We start from the raw sequence: 18,304 nt of genomic DNA, 5'->3' as shown, positions 1-18,304 counted from the left end.
CATAACTAAGTTTCTAGAAAGGTTATATATAAAAATAATAATTTAATGATTTTAATTAAAATTTTGAATAATTATATATTTAATTGGTATTCAACACAAGTTAAAAATTAGAACACCCTTTGAATTTTTTTCTCAAAATCAATTTGAAGCAAACCATTATCATTCTTATATAGAATTTTTATATTTTGTTGCGAAAAGATAAAACCAAACCTATCAGTCAAACTATATATTTATACACACAATTGTTTGATTCTCTCAAAACCCTTTCAAATACATAAAAATGTAAAAAGAATAAAAAAAAGTAAAACAAATCATTTTTTTAAAAATAAATTGAACATTAGTTCGTACAAGAAACATGTGTCCATGGTGGGTCGGATCCGGTTCAAAGTGACTACATTTCCTAGAGTCACAACCTTGTTGTTCAGAATGAAGAAAGAACCGTCCTCCTCTTGAAGGATAAGGAACTTTTTGTGGACTCCTAAAATAATGTTATTTAAGTGGTTGTAGCAGAGACTCCATGTTCATTCCTGAAGTGTCTGCATAACTGCTTGGATAAACCCTCGAAGTTGCATTCAGCAACTGGGCATGAACATGGGTTTTCATGTCTCAGCTTCATGCTTCTCGGTACCCGTAATTTGTGTTTCGGCACGGGACTTTGATAGATTCCAGAACTTTCTCGATGGCCAATTAGAGTGGTACAGGTCGGACATTTATTCCTAATTTTGTTGCAACAGGTTGAGCAATAGTACACTGAATTGCCAATCAAAAAGAAAAGAAAAGAAAAGAACTTATGAGAATTCGTTTAAGGATACCACTGCTTGGCCCTTCTCATTGGCTTCGACTCCCACAGAGTAATTTGCCATCCACTCTCTTCTCCATTTCATTTTTTGTTTAGGATTTAGACAGATAGATGTCTAAAAATTCAATGAGATTGTATCCTTTTAAAGAAGTAAGGCTATAACGATTTTAAATCTTACTTAAAAAACTTAGTTATTAAGATACCAACAAAAATTTTAACCAATTTTATATTCTCTAATTCCTTTTGAATTCTATTAGAATTTGACTTAATACAAATCAATTTTATTTTTATTTTTATTTTGTTTGTAACTTTTTATAATAAATCTTATATTTGTAAATCAATAAAACTAATTTAAAAATATGCTACAAAAGATTTTTATAATAGAAAATTAAATATTTAATTTCTAAATTAGCCAAAAGTAACTTTGAAATATGCAATAAAAAGTTTTTTTTCAGCTAAAGAAATAAACCGACTCTATATGAAGTTACTCTAATTCGATTTTTATTTTTGTTTTGTTTGTAATTTTTCTAATAAAAATATTTTATTTCTAAATTAACAAAAACCACTTAAATATATGCTAATATTTTTTTAAAATTAAGTAGAGATTGAATTTGATTTACTTTGATAGACATTGAGTAGGGATGACAACGAGACAAGATCAATTTTTGTTCACCCCACCCCCAACCTCTCTAATTTGATTTTATTTAAAATTTTCATCTTCATCCCAAAATAGCTTTTCTAATCCCACCCCTAAATTTTAAATATTCTATATAACATGTTATCTTTTACAAAATTAGATCAAATAATATATTATAAATCTTATAAAATTCAAAATTACAACCAAAATATAAAATATATGTGATAAATTCTTATACAATTGTAACTAAAATCATTAAAAATAATAATAAAATTAAAAGGACTACTTTATAAATATGTCCGGACAGGCTGAACATTTTTTCCTAAAACTCTAAACCCAAAAAATAATAATAATAATAATAATAATAATAAACAACTCACTCCAACCTAAAACTTGATTTAAAAAAAAAAAAAAAGAAAGTTCGTATCGGATTGGGGTGAATCGGAACTCACTGGGTGCAAAAATTCTTTTTATCACCCCTAACATTGGGTTTGGTAACAAGTTTCGAGAAATGAATCATTTGGACTAAAACCAGAACTTGATTCCATTCATGTCTTTATGAAGATTTTAATTAATTGCAATGCTAAATAATAGTAAATAATGTTCACATATTTGAACCCCAGTTTGCCAACCAGTCATTCGATAGCAATGCCAAACTGGGTCCATCATGATGTTCCGACTTTTCATTTTCTCAGAGTTAACCTTGTATGGCACCTGTATATGACAAATATGAGGCGTGATTCACCAAACATAAGAAGGAACTTTAAAAAAAATTTGAGTATACCCATATAAGAAAACATACCTGTTTTCAATACTCACCCCCAATTCGAGTAGCATAGTGTAAAACAATTACTAGGTTTAACCACTTAAACAGAGATGACTGAATCCCCATCATTATTGCTTTCACTATCACTACTGCTCTCGCTCCCGCTTCCACTCCCGCTTCCACTCCCGCTACCACTACCACTACTCTCACTTCCGCTGCTACTGCTCGAGCTCGAAGTATGTTCTTCGTTCTCTTCTGCATTGACCTGAGCTCGAAGAGCTTCAGCTGCATTCCCTCCTGCTTTTTCTTCATCATCACTTAGATCTACATCCGCGATCTCATCATCCATGTCCTTTTGATGTGGTAACTCAAAATTGAAACCAGTTGAAACCTTCTCGGAAGCATCATCTTCTTTAACTGCCCCCAAACCATCATTATCATCGTCGTCATTGACAATATCCACCTGTTCTTCTGATTCGTAATTTTTAGGATCTGGTGATGCAGTTGGTTGATTTGGAATTGACGTAGGGAACTCGGAGTTCTCCTTTCTGGATTCTGCAATATGAGCAATGAAAGTAATTTGCATGGTTTAAATAATAAATTGACTAAAAACAACAAATTCTTCAAATACAAAGTTGCTATTGTATCTGCAAAAATTCAGGTGCCCAGATGATTTTGTCAATGAGCAAAGATAATTGTCTTTTATTCAATTCTTAGTACATCTAGCAGAAGGGATTCCAAAAAGGGCTTTCAACAATGTACGGTAAATGCTACCCTCCCTTAGATGTCTCGAGAGTGCCTATTCTTTTGAGAAAAACACAAAAACACAAGAAACTTCCTAACCTAGCCGGGTACCTTATTTCCGACAGAAGGTTTAATACGAATCAGGCTTTCACTAGGAAGGCGTAATCGACAATGACAGACAGTAAACGCTACCTTTCCTTAGATGTCCCGAAAGTTCGTTCTTTGTTCAAGAAAGACTTTATAAAGTTCATCAAGCTAGAATATATGATAAAAGAAAGAGCAAACTATTCTTTCACTCAAGACATTAAGCACAAGAAACTTCCTACCCTAGCCAGGTACCTTCTTTCCGATAGAAGAAACTATCTCCTTCAATTAGGCTTCCATTAGGATGGTTTAAGTTTCAACTGACAATTCAAATAGACCAGTAAAATCATGACAATGAAGGCCTATCTTAACTATGTTAGCATCTCATAAACAAAAAAGAACCTCACCTCTGCTCGTGAAGTCAGATGTATTGATGCGCTCCACCTGAAGCTGTAAACCACATCGAGAACACAACAAATAGAAAATATAATTATAGATCTTGCTAAAAACAGCAACGCCTCAAAAGATGCATAAGATTGCAGGGTAAAGTAAACTCACAGGCAACGATGGAACCGGGACTTTGTTCGACGATTCTGGCTTCACTCCTTTAGGAGGTGGAGGTGAATAAGACTCCATAGCAGGGCCGGCTGACATAGCCATGGATGCAGATTCGCCAGGCTGCCGAACATGCCTCAACCGCTTCACAGCTCGGTGTAAACGCTCCAACCGGAATGTCTCACCGTTGAAGAACAAAACCGCATCATTATCCTTGTAATCTTCACTGGCACCCTCAAATGTCACCTTGGGTTTTCCATGCTGATTGTTTTCAAATTCTACTTTAACTCGATTATCCTTTGCCTTGTGGAGTAATCCTGGTTGACTTTTATCAATTGATGCTGGTTTAAATTCATCTGGAACAAAATCAAACAAAAGATGTGATGCCTCAGATTTGAAATATCGGTATGGGATATAACATTCCAAGTACATGGAAAATAGAAAAAGCTCACCATATCCATGCCAGATACACCCCCATATTGAATATAGGTATGGGATATAACAGTAGAAAGGCATAGAAACTTGAAAATTTAACGGTATCAGTGAAAGATACATACTCGCATCCGGCACACACCTTAGACCAAGTAACATAGCCTAGAAGTATAATTCCTAGCTAATGGAGAAAGTACTAATCTCACAAACACCAAACCTGAAATCTCAAAGTTGGAGATTCACTGCTGGAGATGACAATCAACGATATTCCAATTCAATGGATTGAATGACTACTTTTCCTTTTAATTATATATTAAAGGATCGCGAAACACAAAACGAAAATTGAAGCTTAAATCTCAATGATTTGCAATTCTGGATATAGCAGAACATGAATATACAACACTAATCAAATTCCTCTTTTAGAGTGTTAATCAAACACCAAACTAGAAAAAGAAAATAATATCGAATATTCATCAATAGTATTATCTTTTTCTTCGTTTTCTAGGAAACCAAACAGAACCCTGAGAAAAAAAATTAAGAGCAACAACGAGAACTTACATCGTAAAGTGCAGAATTTGGAGGAAGGTTGTTGTTGATCTTTGAAAGAAGATCCCAAACTTATATTGTACCAATGATTAGGCTTTGGAGCAGTGTTTGGTTCTTCTTTATTGCTGTTATTTGCCATTTTTAAAAACCCTAGAGGAATTTTTCGAGAAAGAAACGAGGACACAAAGGAGCGAGAGAATTGGCCAATTGGGTCAAAGAGGGTAATTTGGTCTTTTTGTCTTGCGCGGGCAATGGTTTCGCTTTTTATAAAGTCTCCATAGTTTTCCCCATCAAAACCCTCTCGTTTTCTGTTTTTCTTTTTCTCTCTAATGGCTGCATTTCATCTCAGGTAGGTACTCTTTTTTCTTCAATTTTTCTGGGTTTTTTTTTATGGATCTTTGTTCCGTAATCTCATGTGTGATATTTTTGTATGAATTTGTGTGATATTTCTGCATTAATTTTCCTCTCTTATTATTTTTTTTTCAAAAAATGAGATCATTTCTTTGTGTTGAGTTTTTTTTTTTTTTCAGCTGTTACATTTTAATTTTCATTGAGGTAAGGTGGATTTGTAAACAGTTTGAATTTAAAAATTAATTGGTATAGTGAGCATAGTGTCCCGCATATAATATTTATAAGGAGAGATACATGTAAAATTTTATTAATTTTATACATTTTTAAACTTTGTATACTATTAATATTAGCAATCTAATTGTTGAATTAGACAAAATAAGCTCAGTGTGCATGTTAAATTTTGAATTGATCCATTATTCCTGACATTTTAATAGAGAATATGATCTTTTATTAATATATATTTTTAGATGGTTATATATTTTCAATGTACTCAAAATATAATATATATATATATATAATGATTTATATGAATAGATTATTATATACAATAGTGAAATTGTTAAAATATAATTATATATGAAGTTATGAAAGTGTGTGAAACTAATATAAGTATTGATAGGCAAATGAATGAATGAGAGATTGAGGAACTGAGAAAGTTTGAGACTGAAAAAGACAATGGAAAGGGAGAGGGGCTTAGGGGTCTAAGTCTAACCAGACCGAGCTTGACCTGAAACTCGAAGCTCGAGGTTCGGCTCAAGTTCAACTTGAGAAAAAATACTGAATTGCTTGGTTAGGTTTGTTTACTTGGTAAAAACGAACTTGAATTGTATGCTCAACTTCAAGCTCCATTTTTTGTGTTTGAGCTCAAGTTTCACGAGCTACTCAAGTTAGTATTTTTTTTTTTTTCCTTTTAAATGAAGCTTCAAACTATTAGATTCCATTGCTTAATTCTTCAATTTGTTTGTAATTTTGTTGATTGCAGGCATGACACATGCCTGCACTTTTAGAGTTTCCAAGTCTGTAAGTATTTTTTTTTTTTACATTTTCTTTTCTATTTCTTGCACTCCATATTTGTCTGCACAAGGTGAAAGTTCAATTTTTTCAAAAAAATAAATAAATAAACATTGTGAAACTCGATCCTTGAAAAAATTGTTCTTTCTTCACTTTTCCGCAAATGGAACAGTAAATAAAGACGCTCTTAAATTGTAATAAAAACTCACTTTTATTTGAGATTTTAATCTTATCACTAGTTGGGTTCCAGGAATTTTGGAGTTTTGGCCGTGAGGAGGTCATTGAATTTGGGATTGAATATTTCTTGCAAGCGTTCAGTTAGGTCAATTAGAATGGAGAATGGTAATAATTGTAACCTGATGGGTGCAAGCAATGAATCTAGAGGTGCCTTGGTAGTTTTTGAAGGATTGGATCGTAGTGGTAAAACTTCACAATGTGGGAAGCTGCTTTCGTATTTAGAGGGTATGGGGCATTCAGTCGAGTTATGGCGATTCCCCGACAGAACTACAAGCGTTGGGCAGATGATATCGGCATATCTGACTAATAAATCCCAGTTGGATGACCACACAATCCATCTACTTTTCAGTGCAAATCGGTGGGAGAAGAGGTTTGTTTTCACATTTATGCTTTGCATTGATTTCTTCCCTAGAAAAAGTTTGCCAGTAGGAAATACTTGTATCACATGCTGTAGTGAATCTTTTGTAGTTCTTGATAGGTATGTCGTCCTTACCATGTTCCTCGGACTCATTACATTTCTTGTGGTTCCCATTTCTGACACATTTTTTATAAGGTTATGGTGATATGATCTTGTAAGGTGGTACCTGATGCGGCTGTGTCAAACATGTACATGTATTCAGTGGTTATACCGAGTCTGAGTAACATAGCTTATGACATTCTCAACAAAGTTCATAATCTATGAAGTTCTTCAGTTTGTGGTTTAATTCTTTTAATTTGAACTTTTGTTAGCCATATTGGTGGGAGGAAAAATCCTTTAAGCTGCACTGACCCATCTCCCATCTCCTTGTGCTCATATCTTGGTCTTCTTCTCGGATTTGCAATACTGCATTTGTCAACAAGTTTTGCAATCTTTGAGGTTTTAGCGTCTGATTTAGTTATTTATGTTGGAGCTTGTTTCTTTGCTATCATTGCTATCATTGCGAAAGGATGATCCTTTTACCTACCGCTGCTCCGACTTTGCGTTTGTCTTCTTGGATTTGGCATTGGCGTTCTTTTCACAGCCAAGTACATGGCGAAGTATCATCTTGGATCAAAATGGTGTTACTTCTCTATATTGGACCTTCATTTAATGTTAAAGTTGTATGTCATATGCAGTCACAATATTGAATGACGTGACAGTGCATGTATTGTCAAGGCAATGCTTAAGTGCCTAGGAAAGGCACAAACAAGCAAAAGCCTCTTTAAAAAGGGGTACACTTTATGAAGGTATTGTACCCTTTTAGAGACTGGAGGAATATAGAAGATTATTAATCTAGTCAAGATGGAAGTTAAGGGAACTAAAAATGCTAATTTTATACCACCGTTTAGCTTTATACATTAGACTGGAAATGAATTTAATTAATCTAGTCAAGATTGAAGTTAAGGAAAATAAAAATGCTAATTTTGTACCAACGTTGAGCTTTATACATTAGACTGGAAATGAATTTAACTTTCTAATGTTTATTATCCGAAAAGATATATCGCAAAGGCCATTTGGTATAATGTGGATGTTATATGATTGTTTTCATTTGCAAGTCCATTGCATTATTGGGGTGAGTGCTTTATAATTGCCTTGCACCTTGTATGATACAATTGTCTTAGCACCTTTTGTATTTATCAGCCGTCATACCTTTGAGTAAATTGATTGTTGCAGGGGCTTACAAGCATCTTTGTTTGCTTGATGTTGCACTTATAAGCTAATGCTACATGGACTTAGGTGTAAGTGCTGGGCCTTGGTATGTATCCAACATGGTCATGTTCAATTTTTTCTTAGACTTTCTTGTGTTTGAAGATTCCTCAAAGGATCATATTCCCATAGTCCAAGTATGTATTGGACATTTGTGTTAGGCATGGGTATATAGAAACAAATAAAGAGTTGGAGCAACATAGCATAGAATTATACACTTTTTAAGTTTGTGAATGTGAGCAACTTCACCAAAACATGGATTTAGACAATCCATTGACTATGTTCATGTGTTCTTGATTAGTCACACTGCAAGGAGGACAAGTGGGCCAATATTTGCGTTAGTTGGCAAAGTAGCACTTCTGGAATAGAGTAGTCTGAATAAACGATCTTATTTGAATATTTATCCGATGAATTACAAAAACTTTCTAGGCTTTTAAGCAAGTCAGACAATCTAATCTGATGACATGTTTTAAACGATCTTATTGGAATATGATGCATGGCATTACTTCTTCTACCAGCATATTTCTATGTCTGACTTTAATTCTTGGTATGTGTTATGCATATGGACCACTTGTATGTTCCTATGCTCGTTTTGAAATAGCATTAAGACTTTGCAGGTAAGCAAAATGAAAAGTTAGAAGAGGAAAAAAGTAGAAAGAAGAAAAATTATTTCCATCCATTGCTGATATGGACCTTCGAACTACCACACTACAAAAGCTAGCAGTTGAGGTTGGAGAATCTAGGTCTATATAAATCCCAAAAGGAAATCTCATACTTTCCTATGTGAGATCTAAGTCCAATTCCGAGCAATAGGCTCATGATAGTCCACCATGTTCTGCAGTTTTGGTTGGCACACGGGTTGGCATTCTGCTAACTTAATATAGCCCTGGCAGAACACTGCAATATCAATGTCACCATTAGAGCTGCACAACTGCAATTGAGAGACATGATGGCTGGCTTTGGTACCAATTGATGGACCTTTGGAGAACCACACTCCAAAAACTAGTTGTTGAGCATCCTCACAAAGAAATCCCATACTTCCCTATATGGGATTCAAGTCTCATAACTTGCAATTTGGTACATATCAATTGTTTGACAGAAATGAAAACTGAGAGAAAAGAAAATAAAATTTTTAAAAATGCAAATATTGTAAATATTCATATTTGATTTGCATCTATTCCGTTCTCTCTCCTCTTATTATTCCAAATCGGAATAATTTTTGTTTCTGTGCATTGTGATGGAAGATAGTTGTCTTTCGTTTCTAATTTCCTCTCACTTCTTTTTCCTACCAAGCACACTTGAAATTTATTTTCTTTCAACTTTTCCAATCTACCATTGCTTTCTTGATACTTTTCCACTTCACCAAGAATACCCTAAATGAATCCAGTATCTGCATGTGCATATGTTCGATAATTATTTGCAGTATAAGATGAAGTCCTAAATCTACTATTTGTTTGCAGATCAATGATGGAAGCAAAACTGAAAGCTGGAACCACCCTTATAGTAGACCGTTACTCTTATTCTGGAGTCGCTTTCTCATCTGCTAAAGGACTTGATTTCGAATGGTGTAAGGTAAAGGCAAACTGCCAAAAGAACTAGCTGCTTCTCACATATTAAGTTATTGCTTACCATGGTCGTTGACAACAACTAAGGTCTTTTCTTACAGGCACCAGAGAATGGGCTAATAGCTCCAGATCTGGTAGTGTACCTTGATATACCGCCCGAGGTTAGTTATGTTAAAGCTGGTGAAAACTTCAGAAAATATTATATGTAAACTGAAAATATTGTTTCATATTTATTAGAAAGCTGCAGAAAGAGGAGGCTACGGAGGTGAGAGATACGAGCAGCTCGAGTTTCAGAAGAAAGTTGCACAACACTATAAGCTTCTTGAAGATTCTTCATGGAAGGTAATACTTTATTTCATCTCATGCCATATAGCAATAGCAACAAGATGCCATGGTTAGTTGAAGTAATTAAAAGACAGGACTGGACCAACCTATTGAACAGGGAACTGGTTGGTCTGGCAGTTCAATCATATAGGTTGAACTGAAAAACTAATGAAATGGCTAGAAACCGGAAAAACCAGTTTTGCTTTGATGGGTTCTATTGGGGTTTGAACAATGGCTAGCAAAATGATGCTTGTTTTAAAATGTCATGTGACGATTGCAGATGATAGATGCTTCCCAGTGCATAGAAGATGTGGAAAAACAAGTGGAGGAGATCGTATTGGAACATGTCGTGACTTGTCAGAAAGGGAAGCCTCTTTCATCCCTCTGGTCTTGCTAGTTTATCTATTATCATTTTCTCTTCCCTTCTTTTCCAACTGAAGAGATGCAAAACTTGCATGTGGCAAGCTTGGTGGCAAGCTTGGCAAAGAACTTGATACTGTATAACCTTAAATTGCTTCTTGTGTCTTAAGTGTTGTAGATTTCAGTTCAGTATCTTACTATGTCTTCAAAAAATATACCTCTCAACTCTTGTTTTCGAGTAGTGTGTTCTTATTTATGCTTTGGTTATTGTTTCGTGTTGTGTGATCAAAACAATTATATTGCTAATTTATGAATGTTGATTTGTTAAATTATGTAAACCATATACAAATCTTAGTTTTACACATGTTTTAACTTCTAGGGTATGTTTGGTTCAAGCAAATTAATTTTCTTGGGATTCTCATAATTAAATTTCAAATTAATTTTATATTCTCAGCCTGTCAGGATTTAGGAATATAGAAAGTAATTTCAATACTAATTCTTTAAATTTCCTTAAATTTTCTTGCATACATTTTTATAATTCTACTTTTATTTTCAATCACTTCAATTTATTTTAGTAAACTAAAACGAAAGAATGATTATCTAATATATTTTCAAACAAAATTTCAAATATAACATTTAGTCTATTATATTGCATTTTGTTTATTAAATCATACTTGGAAAAATACTTTTATAGCAATTGTACCATACTTTCTTTTAATTATCATTTTGATTAAATTTGCTTTTAAACCGTAACAAATAATATATTTCAATAAAAATGCTTTTTTCTTCTTTCGTTCCCTTATCATTTTGATTAAAGGAAAAATTTTAACCATTAAGCTCGCTTCTCCAAGTCTAGTTTTTTTACCTAAGAAACGACAAATGAGAGATGATATTATTTTACTAGCTAAATGCCTAAAATAAAATTTTAAAAGTTTCAATTTTGTGTAATAATCAATAAAATAAATAAATTTTATAAAAACAGTTTAGTGAGACGTATTAAATAATTTTGCATTTTATCAAATAAAATTTAAAATTTTATGCAACATGTGCATATAATGTATTAAATAAAAAATCTATTTTACTTCAAAATTAATTGAGGTAATTTTATGCAACATGTGCATTTAATGTGAGTTTTATCTTCTTTTTTATTTCATCGTGTTTCTGTACCAGTTTTTTCCATAGAGAACGGAGTTCAATCCTTTGCTATCCATATGGGATTTCCTCCCCCTCAAACCCTTGTGGACGTTCAAAATTCAAAATTGAAGATTCAAGATTCGAATCAGACAAGAATACAAGGAAAACAAATTAATGAAACACCTTAATTTTGCAATATATATTGGATTGTCTCATATTTCCTGTTACCACTCTACCGGTCAAGAAACTAAACAAGCAACAGAAGCACATGGAATCAAAACTCAAAAGGCAGGCATGATTGGTAATAAATTGCATAACCCTTTACACCACGTATGGTACACAAGTGCCTAGGATAATCCCACCACAAGCTACACCAGTATCTTTCATGGAAATAAACATAATCAAGAATCCGATAAATAAAAGTTTCAAACACCTATCTATCCAGTCCCAATCAGCATGCATGATCCTTAACTATTTTCAACCACGACAATCCAAAAAAGTGAAGCCCGTTCATTACAAAAGACCGAAACTTTGAATTTAGTTCCTTAGAAACGCAACAGTGGCAACACGTGATCCCACAGATCCACCAAACATGAATGTAGGATAAGTCCGAACATGATTCAGATATCGAAACGGGGGATGATCTCTGTGTGTCTCTTGGTCCTTCGTTGCACTTGGCTCCTGGGATATTGCAATGTTCCTTTGATTGAAATTTTCCACCTCTTGGACCAATTCATCTTTTGTATGGTTGCAAGATGTAATCACCTACAAACATCATTAAAAATAAAATTGCTCAATCTAGAAAGAGTAATACATGTTGCTCCAACTCTTCATTTTTCTTTAAGTACTCATATCTAACACATTTTTGGATAAGAGTACGAGAAAGAAATGACCCTCCAAACTCAAAAAAACCTAGAAAAAGAATTGAAGATACCCGGATCAGACACATACTAGCATAAGACATGTATAAGGCCCACTAACATAGGCGGTACTGTAAATTTCATTTAAATTCAATGCTCTGTACTGTAAATTTCATTTAAATTCAATGCTCACACTTAGATACTAGCCTTGTCAAAGCTATACTAAGGATTGAATTTAAGAATATTTGAACTTATCCAAGTAGTCAAGAAAGCTGGAGACGAAACCTTGGCTTGAGCAAAACTAGTGAGCGCAACTGGAATTTTGACTTATATTTGTATATGTACACAATTGGAATGTGAGTGGGCATGTGTATATGTGCGTGTATAAATATAAAGAGGTACCACTCAAGCTCGAGCTTTGATTGCAATGGATCTCATTTCACCACAGAAGTTCAAAAGATGAAATAAAATAAAACCATAAACAAGCCTGTAAGGTGCTTACTAATATTCCACCGGGGGCCAACAACTTTGAAACTGAATCCCAATACATAATCCTGAAACAAAAAAGTTCAAGAAAATCTTAAAAGGTGATCAAGTAGAAAGTGATAACAACTGTAGAAGCTAGAGCTACTAAAAAAGATCCAAACTAATGCATATCATATACATAAGTGCAAATTGTACGATTCAATTCATGAGATTCTACTTGCATGGATGTGAACTTTCTGATAATCAGTTATTTGTTATATATATCACTGTACTGAGGAAACAGCATATGAAGGGAGATATTTTAGTAGAGACAAAATCACTATTACCTTTTGATAGGCCCATCAGGATGCAAGCCAATGGCATCGAGAGTCCCCTTATCCATGACAAGTTGAAACTGTCTATCCAACTTTGTCTCAAGAATATCATCAACCTAAGGACCAAATGAAATAGCAACGGCCAAGGTGCTTTGAGAACAGTTGAGCATTAAGAGAGTGATCAATTATGTAGGAATTCAATTTCAACCCAGAATGTTTTGAATGCTCCTGTTTCTTCATAAGAAACCTACATCTCCATCCTAATCTCTCAGACAGGTGTTCAAAGTTTCAATATCCGGTTTTCTTCACAATATGGATCTTAAATTTGTATTTTGGACTGCATAGAAGGCCCTAACTTCCCCAAGCCGTTATATTTTGGTTTATAGCACCCCTCAAGAGGCTGAGAAAGTTTTAAAGATCAAACAAATATCTAAAAATAAGAATGGCTGATAAGTGCAAGGTAAGCAAATTGCCTATGGGTTCAATGGTTTCTCAGTAATAGATGCAATAAAAGCAAACTATGTCATCTGAACTAAGACAATTGGATGAGGAAGATCTAAAGATTAAACAAGAATCAAAAGTAAGAACCAAGACAATGCTGATATATAAGCAAGTGTAAATAAATATACAAAGAATGGGAATAAAAAAAATGCACACATAAAGAAACCATACAGCAATTCATTTCAAATCAGAGATAAGCACTTCAATTCATAGAACATGATAATACTAATTTCTTTTAAAGGGTGAACAAAAACAGCCTCTACTTAGATTCAGTTAGATTTCATAGAATTCCATCCATACCAGAAACTTGATGTTTGAAAATCCATCTCGATCAGCTAGGCTTCGAGCAAGGTCAATTGCTCCTTCACTATAATCAGTTCCAGTTAAATCTGTGAACCTGAATTAAAAAGTGCAGCAAATTCACCTGACCATTACCATCAAAGCACTAATAAAAAGAAAATTTTGTTTATTCACCTATAAATTTTTCAGAAAGTTTACCCAATGCCTAAATGTATTATTTAAATCTATTTAGTTCAACTACAACTATATAGATTAACCAACACTGAAGTGATACACAATGGAATAACAGAAATAGTCAAAGAATATTTATTAACCCATACATGTTCCAAAAAAAATAAAAGAACCATGGCGGATCCAATTTCACATTTAATTGCAATGCTGATAACTAGACTCATTGAAGGACCTGATTAAAACGATACTTTAGTTTGAGGATTCAATGTGAATATTTTGAAGTTTAGGGATCAATTTAGAATTTGGCCCATTGTTCGGGACACCTGTTGCAATTAAGCCTCAAATATATACAAGCAATTATAAACGGGAAAAATGTTCTCTAGTTATTTAAATGGTTCATTTATCAAGTTATACAGGCAGGATGGCTACATTGCCCTATTCAAATATTAGTTACACTACTAGGGTTTCTTTATATATCTATATTGTTTCACAATCATAATAAAACTTTGTCCATCTTTAGGTAAAACTGAGTCCTTTTCTCCAGGAAATATTCATTCATATCCATTATCACTTATAATATTTTGGCCAAGGCCAACCTAAATTGAAGATCATAAGACTAAGAGCACCTCTTATCTGCTCATGTTATGACACTAGCAAAAAATATGTCTTATAAAATACCAGTAGAGCAATAGCAATAACAATATGCAAGCAAACTGATTGTTTCACTTAAAGACCACAAATTATTTTTACTTGAACTGATATTAGTAGCATAAAATACCGGAGCTACAGGCAAAGTCTTAGATTATACCCCTGCTTAGAAAGCTCCTGAAGGAGCAGACCATTTCCCGTGCCAATGTCAAGTACACTCCAGCAAGACAAATACTTTTCATCCTGTTCAACAGACTGCGGCTTGGGCTCTCCAACATGATTCGGGATGTGACCTTGAGAAACATCAGTACACAAGCTTTTGGTCCAAGAAATAACAGTATCCATGACATCAGTTCCAAACCTATGGAAAGAGAGGTAAAACAGTGAAGAGATTAACTACAAGTTTTGAAATTAAATTAGCACAAACAAAAGTTTTACAATACTTTTGCTATAAGAAAAGTTATTAAACTAGACACAGATACCAACTCAAAGAAGGTATCAAGTCAAAGGGTCATTGGGGCAACCATGAAAATGCATGTCAAATTAAATTCCATTTAATATATTTATACACACAGATTACATGCTTATGTGATAACTGATAAAAACATTTTGGCTATTAGTACAAATATAATGCCCAGCTTGAAGGCAAATTAACATAGTTAAGGTAATGCTAACCAAATTTCACCAACGTGACCATGTTCACGAAAATTGGCAAGCTCATCAAGATATGCAGCATCCCAGTAACTCTGAAGACCAAGCATTGATGTCTCTGCATCTGGTTCGTCCTTGTCAGAACTGTACGTACAATAAAAATCATACAGGCAATGATTAATATAAACTATTAAACTTCTTTAGCAATGGGTTAAAATAAAATTGTCCTATAATTCCAACTATCAAAACCAAATCCTGAAAATTTAACTAATAAGCCCCCATTTCATTGTCAACTTTCCTACTTGCCATAAAAAGTATAACGTGTTTTTGGATATAAAAGGAAATAATATTCTTGAACGATTAAAAATGAAATTACATAGAGAACAAAATCCATAATTTCTTTTACATTTGCATGGAACAAATATGTATGAATTGGTATTCCGTTATACTCATCAGCGCATTTCCATTATATATGATTTTTCTTTGCAGTATTCCCTATTGCTTTATAGCTGGGGAAAGAAAAAGGCAAAAGAACCATACTAGAAGAAAAGAACTTGTTTCTTGATTGCATTTATCTATAACGATAAATAACTATATATTGAAATGTAGAACTCTTAACCTTTTGGCTGTATAGAACTAAAATTTCTATAGATTGATCATATCAATAACTTTTCTTTTCATTTCCATAGCACTGATCCACGTATAATTTTTTGAAATAATATAAAAATCACACTAATACAAGCCATGATTAAGGTCAAATAAACTATGAAATTTTCCAATCCAAAAGTCAAACTAAGAAAGTTAAACCAAGATAGTTAAATATTCATTTCATCTTCTCGCAAAGAAATTTTAAATTGTCAATAGATCAAATCTCAAGCTTAAAATTCACTCCTAAAAAATACATACATGTACATATATAAATAAATAAATAAAAGTAAGAAAGTAAGCACCGAATTCACTTTCTACAACTCGAAAGCACTTGTTTATGGACTCTCAAACTCAAAAACTAGCCAAAAATTAATATTTAAAAAAAACGCAAAACCGGAAGACAAATAGAATAACTAAAAGAGAAACCTGTAATCAGAGGCGGGACGGAAGTTGGCAGCGGAGGAGAGGGCTTCGGCGGCATCAGCGTGGCGCTGCTCATCATCAAGTGTGCTTCCGTAATCGCTCTTTATAGACCATGAATCTGCAGCCACCGACCTGTCGTCATCGGAAGCCGCTTCTCGACCGGTCTGCAGCTGTTGCTGCGGAAGCTGAAGATGTTGGTTAGCTTCCGGCGACTCTTCCGGCGACAATCTCATTCCTGCCATCGATTTCAAGCTATTTAACTCCCAAAAAACTGGTTAAATTTGTGAGTGAAGAACGAAAGATGGAGACTCGATTTGGTTCCGACTGTTCAACGGAAGTAGAAAAAGTGTAGATATTAGGGAGATTTTTTTCTTCAGGGTTCTTTTTGTAATTTCGTAGTTTTTATTAGTTTTATAAATAATTCTGTACAATTAGATATATGTGGAGGCGTGCATCCTCACGTCAGACCAAAACTTTTGTGCATTGCCTCGAATCTAGCTAATCTCTCACTTTAAAAGAAAAAAAAAATTAAAATATGTCAATGACACCTTGAATTCTCCTTCTTCGTTTTTTTTTTTTTAAGATAAATACCTTGATTAAAATAAAATGCCCAGTGGTTAAGAATTTTGTGATTTTAGTGAAGGATAAGTTCAATTGGTTGGATAGAATTGCTATTTCATTTTTATCCTATTTCGCGTGTTACAGTAATTTTTAAGTTTGGTTCACCATTTAGGTGATTTCACAGCTTTGTTATTACACCCATATTCCCTCAGCTGTTGTAATAGGTATTCAGGGGTGGGGGCTCTGAATTGCTATTCAACACCACACGCTTAAAATTTATCCCAAAAATAGCCTACTTTCTTCTCCTCAAATTTTTGCTCCAGATTTCTTTCAAATTAAGGGTGCATTCGCCTTTCATCTTCATCTCCCTAAATGGTACATTTTCTTTTTTTATGATAAGCTCCTAAAACAGGATTCTATTTCTCCTTACTCATAACTTCATAACTCTTCTTGTATTGGAACGTGGTTGGATGAAAATTACTGTTATTATAATTCAAGTCAAAGTCACACCTTAGATCCAAGAAGGGAAAGATTCTGCTACCACGAGTTTTTGAACTATGCCTGTAGCATGTCTTCGTCGATTTTGTTATATTCTTTTTTCTATTTCCAATTCATGACGAGGCAAAGCTTGTTATTTGTTTGACAGGAAAGTATTGCGGCAGAATTTTTGGACAGGCTTGTGAAATGGGGTGAGAACATTAAAATTTCAAATCCCTTGGAAGAAAGTTGCCCCATTGTTAGTAGAGGGCAAGTAATATTTCAATTTCGTTGTTTGATTTCAGGTGTTTTATAGTTTTTTAAGCTTTCATGTTAGCTGAAGAATAAGTTGTGTAGAGGCCACTTTGTGAAAGACATAGATTTCAGGTTTGGTCTCTGCTTTAGGTGTTTTAAAATTCATAAAGGAAACGTTTAGTACTACGAAAAACCATTGGTTAGTACTACAAATTGGTTAAATACTTTCTTTAGATTAATAGTAACAGTGCCTTTTGTGTTTAGGTGGAGAAAATGTGCACATGTAGCTTGTGATCCAAATGGAAACATTGAAACGGATATAAGCAAAGATACCCCAAAAAAAGATAGAATGAGAATGACTTTAAAAAAATAATAATAATTAAAGTTGATGCAATCATATATAAACTGGAAGAAAGGATGCTTTAATGAATTAGGTCATAAGCATGGTTTAGATGCTTTCTGTTGAAAAATGATTTTTAGTATCTGGATAAAAAAGAAATGAAATTTAAGTGTGGGACAAGAGAATGCTTTAACAGAGGCTAAATGGAAGGAAAAGATTTGTGTAGTTGGCTCAAGAGTTTTGCTTTTAAGATCTTTAGGATTCTTGAATGTGTAAGGCCCTAAAGTCAATGCTGAACAGAAACTTAAGCAAGCTTGACTGGTACTTTTTGGTTATGAGGATACTTTACTGCAGGTTTCAATTAGATGGCCAGTTAGTTTTTCATTTTTTGATTGAACAGTCATGCTTCCTTGATTAAACTTTAACCTTAAAGAGACTTAATATTAAATAGATTCCAT

General features: G+C 33.7%; 3 protein-coding genes across 8 annotated transcripts; 1 reads left to right on the top strand and 2 right to left on the bottom strand.

Moving 5' to 3' along the window:
• Window positions 1–1,938: 1,938 nt before the first annotated feature.
• Window positions 1,939–4,838, bottom strand: LOC108453460 (uncharacterized). Of its 2 annotated transcripts, none has more exons than XR_001866559.2 (5): window positions 4,576–4,707; window positions 3,589–3,941; window positions 3,438–3,480; window positions 2,239–2,757; window positions 1,939–2,150 (listed from the first exon to the last, which is right to left on the bottom strand). XR_001866559.2 is itself a non-coding variant. In XM_017751572.2 (5 exons), the coding sequence occupies exons 1-4, from the start codon at window positions 4,700–4,702 to the stop codon at window positions 2,303–2,305; spliced, it is 978 nt and encodes a 325-aa protein (XP_017607061.1). In that variant the 5' UTR covers window positions 4,703–4,838; the 3' UTR covers window positions 1,939–2,150; window positions 2,256–2,302. The 2 variants fall into 2 exon arrangements, 1 of the variants encoding a protein (XP_017607061.1); XM_017751572.2 differs by having other exon boundaries at window positions 2,256–2,757; window positions 4,576–4,838.
• Window positions 4,777–10,406, top strand: LOC108453461 (thymidylate kinase-like). 5 transcript variants are annotated; one of them, XM_053021700.1, is made up of 7 exons: window positions 4,783–4,912; window positions 5,897–5,934; window positions 6,165–6,532; window positions 9,289–9,400; window positions 9,495–9,554; window positions 9,631–9,735; window positions 9,998–10,406. In XM_053021700.1, exons 2-7 carry the CDS (start codon window positions 5,899–5,901, stop codon window positions 10,112–10,114), a joined length of 798 nt encoding a protein of 265 aa, XP_052877660.1. In that variant the 5' UTR covers window positions 4,783–4,912; window positions 5,897–5,898; the 3' UTR covers window positions 10,115–10,406. The 5 variants fall into 5 exon arrangements, with proteins under 5 accessions (XP_017607064.1, XP_052877660.1, XP_017607062.1 ...); XM_017751573.2 differs by having other exon boundaries at window positions 4,800–4,912; window positions 6,176–6,532; XM_053021702.1 differs by having other exon boundaries at window positions 4,816–4,916; window positions 6,176–6,532.
• Window positions 10,407–11,382: 976 nt separating this feature from the next.
• On the bottom strand, window positions 11,383–16,711 carry LOC108453850 (uncharacterized). Its single transcript, XM_017752195.2, has 7 exons — window positions 16,217–16,711; window positions 15,167–15,286; window positions 14,652–14,852; window positions 13,673–13,769; window positions 12,884–12,987; window positions 12,574–12,625; window positions 11,383–11,976 (listed from the first exon to the last, which is right to left on the bottom strand). Exons 1-7 carry the CDS (start codon window positions 16,453–16,455, stop codon window positions 11,749–11,751), a joined length of 1,041 nt encoding a protein of 346 aa, XP_017607684.1. The 5' UTR covers window positions 16,456–16,711; the 3' UTR covers window positions 11,383–11,748.
• Between the last annotated feature and the right edge of the window lie 1,593 nt (window positions 16,712–18,304).

This window comes from Gossypium arboreum, chromosome 11 (assembly GCF_025698485.1).
Source record: "Gossypium arboreum isolate Shixiya-1 chromosome 11, ASM2569848v2, whole genome shotgun sequence".
Classification (NCBI taxonomy): Eukaryota; Viridiplantae; Streptophyta; class Magnoliopsida; order Malvales; family Malvaceae; genus Gossypium; species Gossypium arboreum.
This window is presented reverse-complemented; position numbering and strand designations above follow the sequence as displayed.